The sequence below is a fragment of the Primulina huaijiensis genome, chromosome 18 (genome assembly GCF_012295235.1).
Source record: "Primulina huaijiensis isolate GDHJ02 chromosome 18, ASM1229523v2, whole genome shotgun sequence".
Classification (NCBI taxonomy): Eukaryota; Viridiplantae; Streptophyta; class Magnoliopsida; order Lamiales; family Gesneriaceae; genus Primulina; species Primulina huaijiensis.
In genome coordinates this window covers 5,944,945-5,960,917 of record NC_133323.1, presented here as the reverse complement: position 1 = coordinate 5,960,917, position 15,973 = coordinate 5,944,945, and the positions used below count along the sequence as shown (strand labels likewise).

At 34.8% G+C, this 15,973-nt stretch overlaps 3 protein-coding genes across 3 annotated transcripts in view; 2 read left to right on the top strand and 1 right to left on the bottom strand.

Moving 5' to 3' along the window:
• The window catches only part of LOC140963830 (large ribosomal subunit protein eL30-like), an 81,628-nt gene that overhangs the window by 46,216 nt on the left and 19,439 nt on the right, over nucleotides 1-15,973 (bottom strand). The gene's annotated exons all lie outside the window — the stretch shown is intronic.
• Nucleotides 6,038-10,639, top strand: LOC140964742 (bifunctional aspartate aminotransferase and glutamate/aspartate-prephenate aminotransferase). Its single transcript, XM_073424649.1, has 10 exons — nucleotides 6,038-6,300; nucleotides 6,898-7,135; nucleotides 7,259-7,352; nucleotides 7,418-7,521; nucleotides 8,786-9,034; nucleotides 9,147-9,260; nucleotides 9,410-9,493; nucleotides 9,666-9,836; nucleotides 9,981-10,094; nucleotides 10,204-10,639. The coding sequence occupies exons 1-10, from the start codon at nucleotides 6,173-6,175 to the stop codon at nucleotides 10,345-10,347; spliced, it is 1,440 nt and encodes a 479-aa protein (XP_073280750.1). The 5' UTR covers nucleotides 6,038-6,172; the 3' UTR covers nucleotides 10,348-10,639.
• Nucleotides 13,191-14,695, top strand: LOC140964653 (uncharacterized). Its single transcript, XM_073424520.1, has 2 exons — nucleotides 13,191-13,203; nucleotides 14,025-14,695. The coding sequence occupies exons 1-2, from the start codon at nucleotides 13,191-13,193 to the stop codon at nucleotides 14,693-14,695; spliced, it is 684 nt and encodes a 227-aa protein (XP_073280621.1).

Genomic DNA, 15,973 nt, shown 5'->3' with positions numbered 1-15,973 from the left:
GTATGAACCACTTTGATGTCTTTTTTTTTTTTTTTCTTTTTTACTATGCACACTGTTTGAGCTTGAGAGCAAAAGAAGTTTGTTTGATTTGGAGACATGGGTGTAATGCCAGGGGTGGCATTGCGAAATGTGGGATGATTTTTAGCCATACCCTTACGGCAGGCAGAAGAGGGGCCTAGGAAATTCGTGCGGGCGGCAGGAGGATTCCGAGGACAGGGTACTCGGGCTGCCTATGATGGTCCGAGCTTTGTTCGACAGATTCCACTTGGCTAAGGTCGCGGACATTTGCACCAGAGGCAGAATAGGTAGAGTTATAAGCCATTAAAAAGTCAGGTCGGGAACTTGAGAGGAAGAGAGGTTGAGCAGGGAATGAGTAAAAGTGCCGAGGTCGGAAGAACTTGAGAAATTTTGAGGAATGTGGAGCGTAAAGTGTAGGTGAGGGGAGGACGATTGTTAGATATAGATGGGAAGATCAGTCTAAATTGTTGACGAGGATAAGAATGAAATGCTAGGATGCTCTGGCAAGACAGTCGAAAACCTATCGAGCTCCTTTAGCCCATCAGTCGGCCAATCAATTGTGTGCAAAGATGATATCACAATAAACACTATTGTGAGGACCGAATATTTTTGGTTAATCAACATTCTTAATTAATCATGTATAAGGAAATTTAAGAGCTGTTTTTGTATAGGATTTACCTAGTGGAGAATATTTTATATGAGAATAAATTGAAAATACAAGATCAAGTCATTAAGTCATGCATATCATGCATAAATTCGAAATTTGGGGAATATATTGCAAAGATGGGAAGGTAATATACTAGACCTAGAAGACTAAGGCATAAATAATACATATTTTCGAAAATCCCTACTAAGATTTATGCCTAAATATTTTGATGCATGAATATATAGGAACCTACAAGAAAAATTGGAAGCAAATCCCCTCAATTAGCCACCATATTTTCGAAAATATTAGGGTGGAAATCAAGGATTAAAATCCCACGAAATTGGAAGATAAATCAGCAACAATGGCAAGGAAATTAGAGTCAAATAATGAGAGATTTAGGCCAATTTTAGGCATGATTTGAGTGCCATAATTAACCCCCTTCTCCTCTCCTATAAATACCACATCAAAGCCTAGCATTCCTACACTAATTGTCGAAAATCCCTTGCTGCATATTTTCGAAATTCAGCAACTTCTACATAGCCGAAACTCTGTCCAAAAATCGTCCCAAAGTTAGCCTAAAAATCGAAGCCGAAGTGCCGCCGAGTGTAGAGCAAGAAACGATCCATTCCCGAAGCCGAGCCACCACGGTTTTTTTAGCATCAATTATACTGTAAGTGGGCTTGTTTTAAAAATTTAAATTTCGGTTTTATGCATATGAAATTTCGGTTTTGTTTTAAAAATTCGGTCGACCTCCGTCTCCCGTCTATACGTTTTTTATGAAATTTTGGTACGTTTTTTTTATGAGTTGACACTGTGAGGATTCCCTGAAAATGGGTGGAATTCTAACATATGGCCCTTCACGGTGGGATAGAATCGTTTTATGGCCTCGCCCCCTTAGATGATTAAAACTTAGGGACTGACGTCAGTAAACCGTTAAAGGTGAAAAATCGCAGTGTTATTATGTTATGATATGATGTTACGATTATGAAAAGCATGTGGTATGTATATGTTATTTTCGAAAATGTTGTAAAATTTTCATGTTGTATTCGATATCCTCCCACTTGCTGAGTATTTCCCAAAATATTCATCCCCCTTACTCTCCCCTCCCAGATAAGTCCGAAGAACAGGTTGAGGATGAGGAGTCTGAACAATTTTGGGGCTGGTGATTCGCAAGATTAGTAATAGATTTTATTTCGAATTTTACGATTTAATGAATTGTAAGACGCTTCCGCATTAATTACTATTTCGTTTGGATTTCGTTAATGTAAAGACAGTTTTTGTTACGTTTATATTATGAATTATAAACTGGTTTGGTGTATACTGTGCTACAAAGGCTTGTTGTTATCGGTCGTGTGATTGTTAAACAACGCCGGTGTCAATCTCGAGTTTCGGGGCGTGACAACTATAATGTCAAATGATGTAGAAATCTATGATTAGTCCATATCTGAAACTAATCTAGTTTGCATTTTGAATGATGATGTCTATATATGTTTAAGTTAGAACTGATATATGTTTAATATGTTTTGGTTGAATTATGATTTTTTGACAATGATGTTAATTTTAATATGTTTTTTTTTTAATGATATTAGTGGATAAAACAAAGAAAATTATCAGTATAGATTTGATGTTATTTTTGTAGGATAATGAAGTTGTGATAACTTTTTTTTTAATATTTTATCATTTTTCTATTATTTTTAATTAGATACTTTTTATATTTTAATCTTTTTTTTATTGTTCCCTAGACAATTTAGTAAATATGCATGAATGACTTGAAATAATTCAAATTTGAGAAAATACAATTATATGTGGTAGTATGATATTTGGGTAGGGTATGAATATCAAATCCTCCAATGGGTATATGGACGAAGATAAATATGAAATTAAATACCCGATGAGGATAAGATGCAGATGAGGATGTATATAATAAATGAGAATATGGACGGAAGATATGAAATTATATGCAAACCCGACCTATCGTGAGCCCTACCCATGAGCCATAAACAAGTATACTTAATGACCCTTTTAAGCTAACATAGAAAATAACACAAACAAACACACGAGTTATAAACAAATAAAATGTAAAAATAATAATCTCACAAATCAAACTCATATATTTGTAGATAGATAGAAAAATATAAATAGTATAAACATAGATTAATTATACTATAAATGACCATTCTAAGCTAACATTGAAAATCACATAAACAACCCCATGAGTCATAAATAAGAATACTTAATGACCTTTCTAACATAACATAGAAAATGACATAAACAACACACGGGCCATAAAAAAAATAAGAGGACAAAATAGTAGCTCACAAATCAAACTCGTATATTTATAGATAAAATAAATAGATTATCTTTCTAAGCTAACATAGAAAATGTCATAAACATGAGTCATAAACAAATGTACTTAATGACTCTCCTAAGCTAACATAGAAAATGGCATAAACAACCCCATGAGCCATAAACAAATAAGATGATAAAATAGTAAGATAATATAAAAATATAGATATAGAACAGAACATATATGCTAAAAACTTATACTCAAACTCATCAATTTTAGAAGATTTGCTAAAAACAAGTCATTTACTTATTTTAATTAATTTTTTTTAAAAATAAATAATAAAATAGGATTAATTGCATAAATTATTCCAATGAAATTATGATATTGTTAAAAACTTCAATAAAAAAATTATCTATGAATTTCAAATGTTTTCAAATCTTGAGCACATTGTCATAGATTTAGCCATTCTAAGTACACGTGTTTCCTTTGCCTCTCGACTTCGCCCTTGCGAGTACTACCAAAGTAGCTTGAAGAATGAATGAATGATATTTGGTGGTTAAGTATATAAACAAACACAAGTAAGTTGGAAAATTATAGAGAGAAAACTTACAAACTTGGTTGAGTGAAGAAATAATTGGTTGAGTTCATGAATTGGTTATTACAAATGAGTTTCTACGCTATATATATACAAGTTCTTTAGTCTTTCCATATCATTCTCAAATCTATAACAATCTACGCTACTCTACAATTGAGTATACTAGAAATTATCACACATTTGCTTGTTACACAATACAAGAGTATTCTAGAATAGTCTAGACCTTTTTCCAAGTCTCAACATCTTCTAGATTGTCCTGGAGGTTTCTAGACTCAAATTTTTTCACAACATTCTAGATCCTTTCACATGAACCTAGAATATTCAATAATTGTCCACATTGCTCTAGATTCTTCCGCATGAACTTGGAACTTTCACGACTTGTCTAGATCCTTCAAGGTCCTTTCGCATGGACTTAGATCCTTAAAGTTCCTTCTCAACTTCTCTAGAATATTCTCTTGCTTTCAAGGGAATGCTAGAGTACTCTAGAAGGTTCTGCATGCCACTAAGCCTCTGTGACAACTTTATTTGCCAAATTCCTTGCGTTTTGCGTGTAAAAACTGTCAGGCCGTGACATTCTCCCAGACCTAATATGGTGACGCCCTTGTCGCATTGGAATAGTACTGGGTCATAGGAACGCTGCAAGTCTTCCACTTCCCACGTGGCCTTTGATTTGCGTGGTTTGCTTCCCATGGTTCCACCAACTTGCCCATCCCTTGTCTTGGCACATGAACTCTTCATCCCAAAGAGTAATCCACTTGTTTGTTCTCGACTAAGATATTTTGTTTTCACTTTTTTACTTCATCATCGTCGAAATTTTTCTGCTATTTGTGCCAAGTCCATCGGTTCATCCCGTTACTTAGTTTCTCATGTCACTTGCCCAAGCGATCCCCTTGATAGCTTGGTTTATCACTTGTGCACATGATCATGCCTCTTGCCATGATTAATATGTCCCTTATATCCTTCTTTGGCATGCTTCCTATGCCACCATAGCATAACAGTGTCTGAAAGATAGAGACTGATAGTGCATACCTTAGTTGTCTCATACTCCAAGTTGAGACCTTTGAAATATAGCTTCATTTGCGACTATAAATTTTCTACCTCTTTAGCATCTTTTTTGCCATTGACTCCCTTGGGTTTGGGATATCGACCCTTGAGACTCCCCTACTAATGCTAGCCCTGCTAGCCAATGCCTGCTTGAACACCTCTATATCTCTTTGCATCACCTCGATTCTAGCCCTCATCGCTTGTATGGCCTCATCCAATCGGGCAATGTGTTCATCCTTCACAACAGTAGTGTTTTGAAAGGTGGGTCACTCAACTCCTCCTTCTTTGATTCAAGCCCTCCAAGAATGCGACCCTCCATCATCTCCATGGTATGTTCGGCTCGCACAATTCATTTCCTAAATTCCGCAACAACCATCTCCCAAGAACTCGCCTCTCGATTCTTGCTTTGTTCCCTCTTCCGCCTGCCTGGACAGGATCATTCTCCGTACCTTTCTCCCCCCTCTCCACTTAAGCATCATCTTGCCCGGCCATGATCAACTTTGATGATAACCCAGCCTCAAATGAGGCTCTAATATCACTTGTCATAAAATCAACCCTTCTAAGTACACGAGCAACATTTGTCCCTTGACTCCGCCCTTGCGAGTATTAGAAAATAAGTGTTAAGAATGATCTTGGGTAATTAAATATATAAAAAAAAAAAAAAAAAAAAAAAAAAGCACAAGTGAGTTGAGAATTTGTAGAGAGAGAAAATACATACTTGTTGAGTGAATGAACAATTATTTGAGTTTTTGAATTGATGACTTGTACAATTAAGCTCCTACACTTCTATATGTACAAGTTCCCTAGCCTTTCTAGATCTTCTAACATCTAGAACACTCTACATTACTCTACAATTGAGTGAACTAGAAATTCATACACATTTATACATTACACAATACAAGAGTATTGTAGAATAGTTTAGATCTTTCTCTAAGTTTTCGCATCTTTCTAGATTATCCTCGAGACTTCAAGACCCTACTTTTTCCACGATATTCTAGATCCTTTCACATGGACCTAGAATTTTCAAGTAATGTCTACAATGTTCTAGGCATTTCCTCATGAATATGCAACCTTCATGACTTGCTTAGATCTTTCAAGGTCCTTTTGCATAGATGTGTATCCTTCAAAGTCTTTCTCAACTTCTTTAGAACAATATCTTGCCTTCAAGCGAGTGTTAGAATACTCAATAATAATGTTTTGGATGACGATGAACCTGCGCGACAGCTTCTTTTGCCAAATTCCTTGTGTATTGGGCTTCGAAACTGTCGAGTCATGACAACATGCACCTTAGTCAATTCATGTGTTCAAGATTTAGAAAGACGAATAGTTGATAGACATTTGCTTTTTTATGAAAAATTTTCTAACTATATCGAAATTTATAAAATTAATTGGACAATCTCGAATTTCACGAACTCAATTATTAAATAATAATAGCACCAACTCCTTTTTCACCATTCTCCTTCGCAGTTCGCAGCCTCCAGTTTCAACTACCACACCCACCAACCCCCGCTCGTTTTCTGTATATATTTATTCCCATATTTAACCATCGAGAGATCAAGATTCAAACAAACACACCGGTTTAATGGCCGTTGTGTCTTCTTACTGCAGGCAGTCCTCTTCAATCGCTGTTTTCACGAATAAACTTCATTTGGATTCTCAGAGCTCCAAATCTCTCTCCTTTTCTTCTCAATTTCAGAGTTTATCTTTCAAGTAAGCTCCTTTTTTTTTGTTTTCTCCATTTTTTTGTTTTATTTCCTTTCTGGGCTATTTCTGTTCTTTTTTCCAGAGGTATTAATTGATTTTGTCATTTTTTGGAATAAATTTTGTATTTTTGTTGTTAGTTTATGAATTTTTCTAGGATTTTGAATTGGGAATTGATGATAATTGGTTAGTTAATGTGTTCGTTGAATGTTAGTTACTGTTAACACATGTTCTAGAATGTATGATGATCGAATTTTGGAGTTCCCCTCCTCAGTGTACACGTCTCATTTGCTTTTTCGTGATGTGATTTGGTGGATAGATGCTTGGTAAGTTGCTTGGGCTCATAACGAATTTCCAGATGAATCCAATTCCGCGTTAATGCGTAGACTAATTAGAAAGCAGAAGCATTATTCAAGTGTCTGGCTTGAAAGTAATTTTTTTTTCTCCAGCTTTGTTTTTATCAACTTTCCTGTGCCATCGCATGAACCCGGTGGTAATTGTCAAAATCTTGAAATACTACCAACTCATGAAATACTTGATTTGTTGTCATCCGTTTACTGGTTTTTACCCTGGTTATCAATAAACTTAATCTGTATTTTTGGGTAGATCACTCCGAACTACAGAAGATTTACGATTGCATAAGATTAGTGCAGTTGTGAGAACAGATATCGATTCAGACACGATGGAACTTGACATCTCTTTAAGCCCTAGAGTAAATTCTGTAAAGCCTTCTAAGACAGTGGCTATCACAGATCAGGCAACTGCACTGGCACAAGCAGGTGTGCCTGTTATTCGATTAGCAGCAGGTGAACCTGACTTTGATACTCCAGCGATTATAGCTGAGGTGATTTCCTTGAATGCTCGAAAGAAAATCTTTTCTTTTGGCTTGAAATTATGGCTATTCTAGTTTTTGTTATAACAAGCATTGCCACATGTTTTACTGTCCGTGATCTTCCTACAAATTTAGGTTGGAATTAAAGCAATTCGTGAAGGGTACACTAGGTATACCCCCAATGCGGGAACCGTGGAGCTCAGGACAGCCATTTGTCACAAGTTAAAAGGTATTTATTTGATACTTACTACGTTAATTTATTTTTTCTGGATAAAATAATTTCTTCCACGGCAGAGGAGAATGGGATATCTTACACACCTGATCAGATTTTGGTGAGTAATGGAGCAAAACAGAGCATTCTTCAGGCAGTTCTTGCAGTTTGTTCCCCTGGAGATGAGGTATATCTCAACTCTCTAAGCAGCTGGTTATTTTTCCCTATACTTCTAGCAATTGTATCTGGCGCAGTAATGGCTATCTGGTTAATATATTTCTTACTTTGGAATAAGAATCTGCCAGCTTAGAGATTGTGGTTGAATTTTTTTTCTAGTATTTATTGTATCATATCAAAGACCGGTTATTAGTTTCTTTCTTCCCTGAATTATGATCGATTGAAAAAAATTCCATTAAAATTTCTTTGATATGAACTGCTTTAACTTAAAAAAAAATTTGTTTTTTCTTTCTTTTTCGCATCAAGAATGGTGTCTAAATTTGGTTTGCGCTGCACTAATTCTTTCAAGAGTTTATTTTCTTTATTTTTCGTGTGCACTCAAGAAACAAAAGATAGATGTAACAAGTCCTTTCTGTGTGGGTAAATAATGTTGACCTTGGTAATAGATCTTAATGGGATAGGTATGGCACCAAATCTGTGGATCTACGTTTATGTTGAATTTTAGCCATGTAAACTTGGACACACAAAAAAAACTCTAAGTTGTTCTGATACACCTATCGACAACAACCGCAAGCACTCGAGAATCACAAATATTTAGTCAATTCTTTAATGTGAACAAAAACTCATGAAAGCACGGTTTGGGATCGCTATGAGTTAAACTACGAAATATGAGAGCAAAATTAGTAAATAGAGAATCAAATAACTATTTGTTATTTCTTGAAATACATTGTCATGAAGGCTGACTTTCTTAATAAATTATCTTATTTTGAGATACACCACAAACTCCTTATATGTAGGATGCATATGGTAGCGAATCTTTCCTATAACAAAGTCACAATTGAATTATAATTAAGATATGTTGTGATCTTAACAATACCAAACTCTAATTTTAAAATATGTCATTTGGTTTCTAAGAAAACTTTTTGTCCATAGTTTGGCTTCCTTGTTTCAGTTCAAGCAAGCGTGGAATCAGGAACCGGATGGCATCCTTGTGATTTTTTTTGTTTTGTTATTTGGGGTATCTGGTTTGGTTGTTTGGTAATGGGAGAAGGACACATAGCATTGGAGTTTGCGTTTGAGCAAATAAGAGAATTGAATACAGGAAATACAAGTACGCAAAGATAGGTCTCATTCATTTGGATGCCGGATGAAACCATATTTCATGGATATAACCTTTGATGTTTTTCAATTAACATGGAAAATCCTGCCTTGAAGTCTTAAATGCTCATGGTTTTTAAACTAGGTCACTTCCCTAACAAGCATTACCTATGCAGGTATTGGTTCCAGCTCCATTTTGGGTAAGCTACCCAGAAATGGCAAGGTTGGCTGACGCGACCCCTGTGATTCTTCCTACATCCTTATCCTCCAATTTTCTTTTAGATCCAAAACTTCTCGAATCTAAACTAAGTGAGAAGTCAAGGTTGTTGATTCTTTGCTCTCCTTCGAATCCAACGGGCTCTGTTTACCCCCGTCAATTACTTGAAGAGATTGCAAAGATTGTAGCCAAGCACCCAAGACTACTGGTGGGTTTTCTTATCTACCATTTTAATAAGCAGTTACTGGCATTCAAGTTATATTAAACCAGCTTTGTTAGCCAGTTTTGACTTGTTATTTATTGTTTCTATTTTGCCCCAGGTGCTGTCTGATGAAATTTACGAACATATTATCTATGCCCCAGCAACTCACACGAGCTTTGCATCTTTGCCATGCATGTGGGACAGAACTTTGACTGTAAATGGTTTTTCAAAGGTAACTAGTTTTCTGAAAGGCCCTGCCCTGGATGATGTTGATATTTCTTCTTCTTGGCATTGTTATGTTCTATTTAGTCATCAATAATGTTGCAATCACAATCAATACATCTTTAAAAGTCTCTGATTAAATTGTTATGTTAATTGCAGGCTTTTGCCATGACAGGTTGGAGACTCGGGTATCTTGCTGGTCCCAAACACTTTGTTGCTGCATGTGGCAAGATTCAAAGCCAGGTACTTTTTATTTTAGGTCCGAAGTTTGGTGTGCACACATCTGTTAACATGCGCTATGACACGTCTTTGTCTCGTCCATTTTATGATGCATGCTCTGCCAGCTATCAGACATCAAGTTTATATTTGTTTGTTCTTCCTAAGCAATTAAGTTTAATTTAGTTTCATTCTACAGTCAACTTCAGGTGCCAGCAGTATATCTCAAAAAGCAGCCGTTGCTGCTTTAAGAATGGGCTTTGCAGGTGGAGAAGCAGTCGCAACTATGGTTATAGCATTCCGAGAGAGGAGAGACTTTCTAGTCCAGAGCTTTGGAGCAATGGAGGGTGTGAAAATTTCGGAACCTCAGGTAAAAGCTCAACTTGTACGACTGAAGTATATTGCTTTGCATACTCCTTGTGGTCATTTGCTGACAAATCTTTGTCCTATGCGGCTGACGTTGATTTTGATTATTTTGAAAGATGATTTTGATATTTTTGGTGTCTTCTTGTAGGGTGCGTTCTATCTTTTCCTTGATTTCAGTTTTTACTATGGCTCGACGATTGATAACTTTGGCACAGTCACTGGTTCGGAGTCCCTATGTCGATACTTACTCGACAAGGCTCGAGTAAGATTCCATGTATTTTAAGTTGAAAGTGGACTTCAAAATACGCACCTGGAAGCCCTGAGAAAATGCTACTTAATCTGACTTTTTTTATTTATTTCGTTGTTTATAGGTCGCTCTTGTGCCGGGTGATGCTTTTGGAGATGACAGCTGCATACGCATCTCCTATGCAGAATCCCTTCCGACTTTGCAGGCAGCCGTTGAGAGAATCAGGGGTGCTCTCATCTCCCTTAAGCCTGTTGCTGTCTCTGCTTAATCCGGTTTGCAAAATTTACAGTATACAGATTATGTGAGACACAGAAAGTTTCGAGATTGCTTTAATAATTTAGTTGGCAAATGCCTTCGGACTTTGGTTTTGTGGTGCCGGGATTAAATTTCCGCATGTAATTTCATTGAATTATTACATTGGAAAATACTTATCTCGATGCTTAGATATCATCCCTTCTGAGGATTTATGTAACATCAAATGATGTATTTACACGATGGAAAACGAAATATGAAGACCTCCATTCGATTGTTTCGCAATCCGAAATATATGTTGAAAACAAGTCCTATATATGATTGATGGAATAAAAAATATGCATGATTTAATTTCTTGAATTCACATTTCATTGGGATGTAAAGTGAGTAGAATGGATCAATAACTTGTAGGCATTTTATTATTAGCGAGATATAGTTCTAGTTATCATGAGCCGAATGGACTTGGAAGTTTGATTTTTATGGAACCAATCTCACTATTTTTTTTAAAAAAAAAAATCTTAAAAATATTTTGTAGCTATAATGAAATAATATTTAAAATGACAAATTTTTTGTCACTTTCATGAGCTCCAAGTGCTTAAGATTCGTCCTACTTCCAGAAAGAAACTCAAGATCAAGTGTCAATAATTGAACTAGACATGGCATACATGAATCCAAGTTCGAGTTCAAATTCATGAAATTGCACGAGCTAATTGGTATAGAGAACAAAAGCAGATTTCATTGCGATGACCAAACAAGACACGATACATTCAAACTAGAAGAGACCATAAATAGAAAATATAACCAAAAAAAAAAAGAAAAAAAAATGGGATTAAGATATAAGATTGGAGGGAGTGTATGGAGGTAAAGCATGGTCATCTTCTTTTGAAACTTCGTCCCTTTTCTTGTTCCATTTCTCAATTTCCCTTACCAATAACCCTATTTCTTCCTTTTCTTCATCATCCCCTTTTCTTATTACCACAAATTTCCCCTTCTTGAGAGTGTATGGCAAATTAAAGCACATCTTCTTTTTCTTCTTTTTTCCTATCAAAATTTGTGGCAAAAACCAGTTGAAAATCTAGTGCCCGTAGGAGCTACTTAAACTACAATTGTGACTATTTATCTAATTCAAAATAATGGCCAGGGTAGCGTAGAATTTTAGTTACCAGTGAGTAAAGTTGGACCATAATTTTGGAATGGATTTTAGTTTTCAAGATTTGTCTAGTTTTGGCGTGGACGATACGGTGGAGTTTTATGATATATATTTGGGGTGCCAATTGTTTTGTTTATAGGGAAATACATACTACTAAAATACTTGCTACAATTAATCCTAGCTAGAAATGAACATTTTGAAGAAAAAAATTGTAGTATTGTTTATGTTGTATTTGGATCGATGGATTTGAAACTGATGTTTTGAAATCTATAATAACAAATTCATTGTTGTGTTTGAGAAAATTTAAAAAAATAAACAATTTAGTCATTTATATACTATATTTTAGGAAGATCGTATAATAACGTACTATAAGAGCATGGTGGTTATTACATTGTAGTATTGAAAATAAACTAAATCACTTGAATTATAAAAAAAAATATAATTATAATATTTAATGACATTATTAATGTTAATAATTAAATTTATTTTGTTTAATAATTTGATTGCATCCCTAATATTGTAATTTAATAAAATAAACTTCAATCAAAATCTTCATTTTATTGATTTTTGTCTTTTGCAAGTATGATTTTGTTGAAATTATCAATATAATATATTAAAAAAAACATTTATCAATAAACGTAACCCATGTGGCACGCCATTGTTTAAGGAAATCGTACAGTTTGTAACCCTCAAATTGTTTGCAATTTTTACTAAAATTGTCATTGTAGGATGCGACTTCTACACTTTAAATGTCGCGTTTGAATCCAGTACGCCAGCTTCATAAGATTGGCGGGAACCCCACCTCGTTGCTTCGAAATAAAAAAATTTGCAGCAGCAACTTTCTCACAGACGAACATTTCCTTCTCTCCGAAATCTCGAATGGCTCCTAAATCGGATAGCGCCGAAGGTAAGTAACCATATTCTAGAATCCAATTCTTCAATTTGCACGAAAATGTTATTGAATTAATTTCCCTTGTTTGTTTTCAGGAATCGTGCTCAACTTCGTCACTGAGGTGAATCTCGCGTAATTCCTTTCTATTTTTGTTAATCTCTCAATTCTCTCAATCTATCCGCTCTGTTATTCGATTCAAGTTAAGTTTTAGCTAGTTCTTCTTTTCTTTTTTTTTCGTTTTTGGAAATGTATTTGTATTCTGAAGTTACTGGCTTGTTAATAGTTAGAAAAATGACCTTCGAGTGTTACTGCCAAAATGAATCCAACCATTACGAAATTTTATGCCTCATCCCTTTAGCAACAAAATAGGCCTTTGAATTCCCAAAACGTGGCTGATTCTTTGCAAAAGTTTAATCTCAAAAAAGCTGCGGTACAAAAGGAGTTGGATGGGCCTGCGTGGTGGGAAAATATCATTCAAATGTTAGTTCTGTGGCCCACTTATTATTAGATATTTAATTAATATTTTAATATATAATTTATGGTTTAATAGATAATGCTTATTATTAAATGAATAATAAAGATATTCTAGGACCTTCCTTTCAACTCGGAAGTTGAATTAGTCAAAGTGGTTTTATACTACTAATACACGTTGATAGAACGTGCCATTTTTTATCCGATTTATGTGAAACGGTCCTCTCTCTTCCTATAAGAGAGGAGCACATATATCATAATCTATCACTCAAGAGAAAGCTCGGTGACTTGAAAATTAGGAAAGAGAGAGAAATCGTTTTCTTCAATTGTGCAGCAGAAGGAATCTATGGCAAACAAAGGTTAGTAATTAATTATTTTTGTAACTAATGGAATGCGATTATTATGAAGTTCTAAGATCTATATATATATGTCAAATTGTATGTGTTTGAATTATAATTTGTCATGAATCATGTTAGATTTTACATGTGGTATCAGACCAAGGTTTAAGAACTCATGATTTTCCATTCGTTTATATTATAATTCATGAACTCAGAATTCAAATGAGATTATATTCCGCTGCAAAGATAATCACCTTTGTGTTAATGATTATATATATTTGTTAAATATATTTGCTGCCAATTGTTTATGTTGTCTATATTACTGAAAATATGATGGCAAATCAAGACCTTTTCATGCATACTTGGACGTTGCTCAAGTTATATAATTTGAATTTATTTCATGTTGGTTTGTTAATCACTAAAGTGATCTTACCATAAAGTTAATAAGTTCTAAATTATATAATCAAACTTTAATTACCTGTAAGTATGTGATGCTTGGAAATAAAACTAGAGTTGCAGGTAATTAAAAATTCATAACTATAAGGCATTTACGGATCACCCAAAGGTTGATAATTTGTTCTTATAATTTATGAATATAAAATGTGGTAATTAACATATTATGCTAGATATTTTGTATATCCAAAGATAACAAAATAATTTTCTTTAAATATCTTGATTACCAAATTACAGTAAACTATTAAGCATCATAATGTTTATATATTGTTGTATTACCCAAAGGTGAACATTAATATAAAATTATAAATTAATATTTATCGGTACTGAATCTGTAATTACGTTGTATTCAAAGCATTTAACACATGATCATTATATTATTCTTGCAGTATCTGTTCATGTTTCACTTCAATCGCATGCTTCATCTATTTCCATGTTTAATGGTCTCAACTTCTCTGATTGGTGCGAACAAATCCAATTTCACCTTGGTGTTTTGGGTCTTGATTTGTCACTTCAAGTTGAGAAACCTGCTGCTATTACTGATGTTAGTAGTGATGATGAAAAGATCATTCTTGAAGCTTGGGAAAGATCAAATAGACTGAGCTTAATGCTTATGCGAATGAGTGTGACAAACAACATCAAGTCTGCTCTTCCTCATACTGACATTGCTAAGGAATTTATGAAATTTGTCGTAGAACGTTCCCAAACTGCTGATAAGTCTCTTGCTGGGATGTTAATGGCTACTTTAACCACTATGAAGTTTGATGGTTCTCGTACCATGCATGAGCATGTTATTGAAATGAGGAACATTGCAGCAAGACTTAAGTCCTTGGGGATGAATGTGGATGAGAATTTCCTGGTTCAGTTTATCATAAACTCATTACCATCTAAGTATGGTCCATTCCAAATGAACTATAACACCATGAAAGACAAATGGAATGTGAATGAACTTCACATTATGCTAGTTCAGGAGGAAACAAGACGTATGAATCAAGGAACTCATTCTATTCACTTCGTAACCAATCAAGGAGCTAGAAAGAAAGCTGGAAAAAAATCATGAAAAGGGCAAACAAAGACTACATAAGGTGAATGAGTCATCTGCCCAAATCCAGGAAAAGGAACACAACAATTTTAAGTGTCGCTTTTGTGGAAAACAAGGACACTTTCAGAAATATTGCCTGAAACGTAAGGCGTGGTTCGAAAAGAAAGGTATGTTTCATGCTTTCGTATGTTTTGAATCAAATTTAGTTGAAGTTCCTAATAACACATGGTGGCTTGATTATGGCGTACCGCTCATGTTTCAAATTCGATGCAGGGATTCCTTACGACCCGAATCACAAATCCAAATGAAAAGTATGTTTATATGGGAAATCGAGTCAAAGCTCCCGTTGAAGCCATTGGAACCTATCGTTTAATTCTAGATACTGGGCATCATTTAGATTTGTTTGAAACTCTTTATGTACCTACTGTTTCTCGCAATTTAGTTTCCTTGTAAAGACTTGATTATGTTGGTTATTGTTCTAAATTTGGAAATGGATGTTTCAGTTTGTTCAAACAAAATCTTTTCATTGGTTCTGGTATTATCAGTGATGGCTTATATAAATTTAGGCTTGATAATCTCTTTGCTGAGACTCTTTTAACCTTGCATCATAATATTGGAACTAAACGTGGTTTAGTAAATGAAAGGTCTGCTAACTTGTGGCATAAATGTTTGGGGCATATCTCCAAAGAAAGATTAGAGAGATTGATAAAGAATGAAATCCTACCAGATTTGGATTTTACCGATCTTGGCATTTGTGTGGATTGTATTAAAGGAAAACAAACAAAACACACAAAGAAAGGAGCCACAAGAAGCACACAACTCCTTGAAATAATACACACCGATATTTGTGGGCCTTTTGATATTTCATCTAGAGGAAAGGAAAAATATTTTATCACCTTTATTGACGAATTTTCACGTTATGGTTATGTCTATCTATTACATGAAAAATCTCAGTCAGTAAATGCCTTAGAGGTATTTATAAATGAGGTTGAAAGACAATTAGATAGAAAAGTGAAAATTGTTCGATCTGATAGAGGTGGTGAGTATTATGGAAAATATGATGAATCAGGACAATGTCTAGGTCCGTTTGCTAAATTCCTTGAGAAACATGGCATTTGTGCTCAATACACTATGCTGTGTACACCACAACAAAACGGTGTAGCAGAAAGGCGTAACCGTACTTTATTAGAAATGGTTAGGAGTATGATGAGTAAATCATCATTGTCCATGTCCTTGTGGATGCATGCGTTAAAAACTACTGCGTATTTATTGAATAGGGTTCCTAGTAAGGCAGTT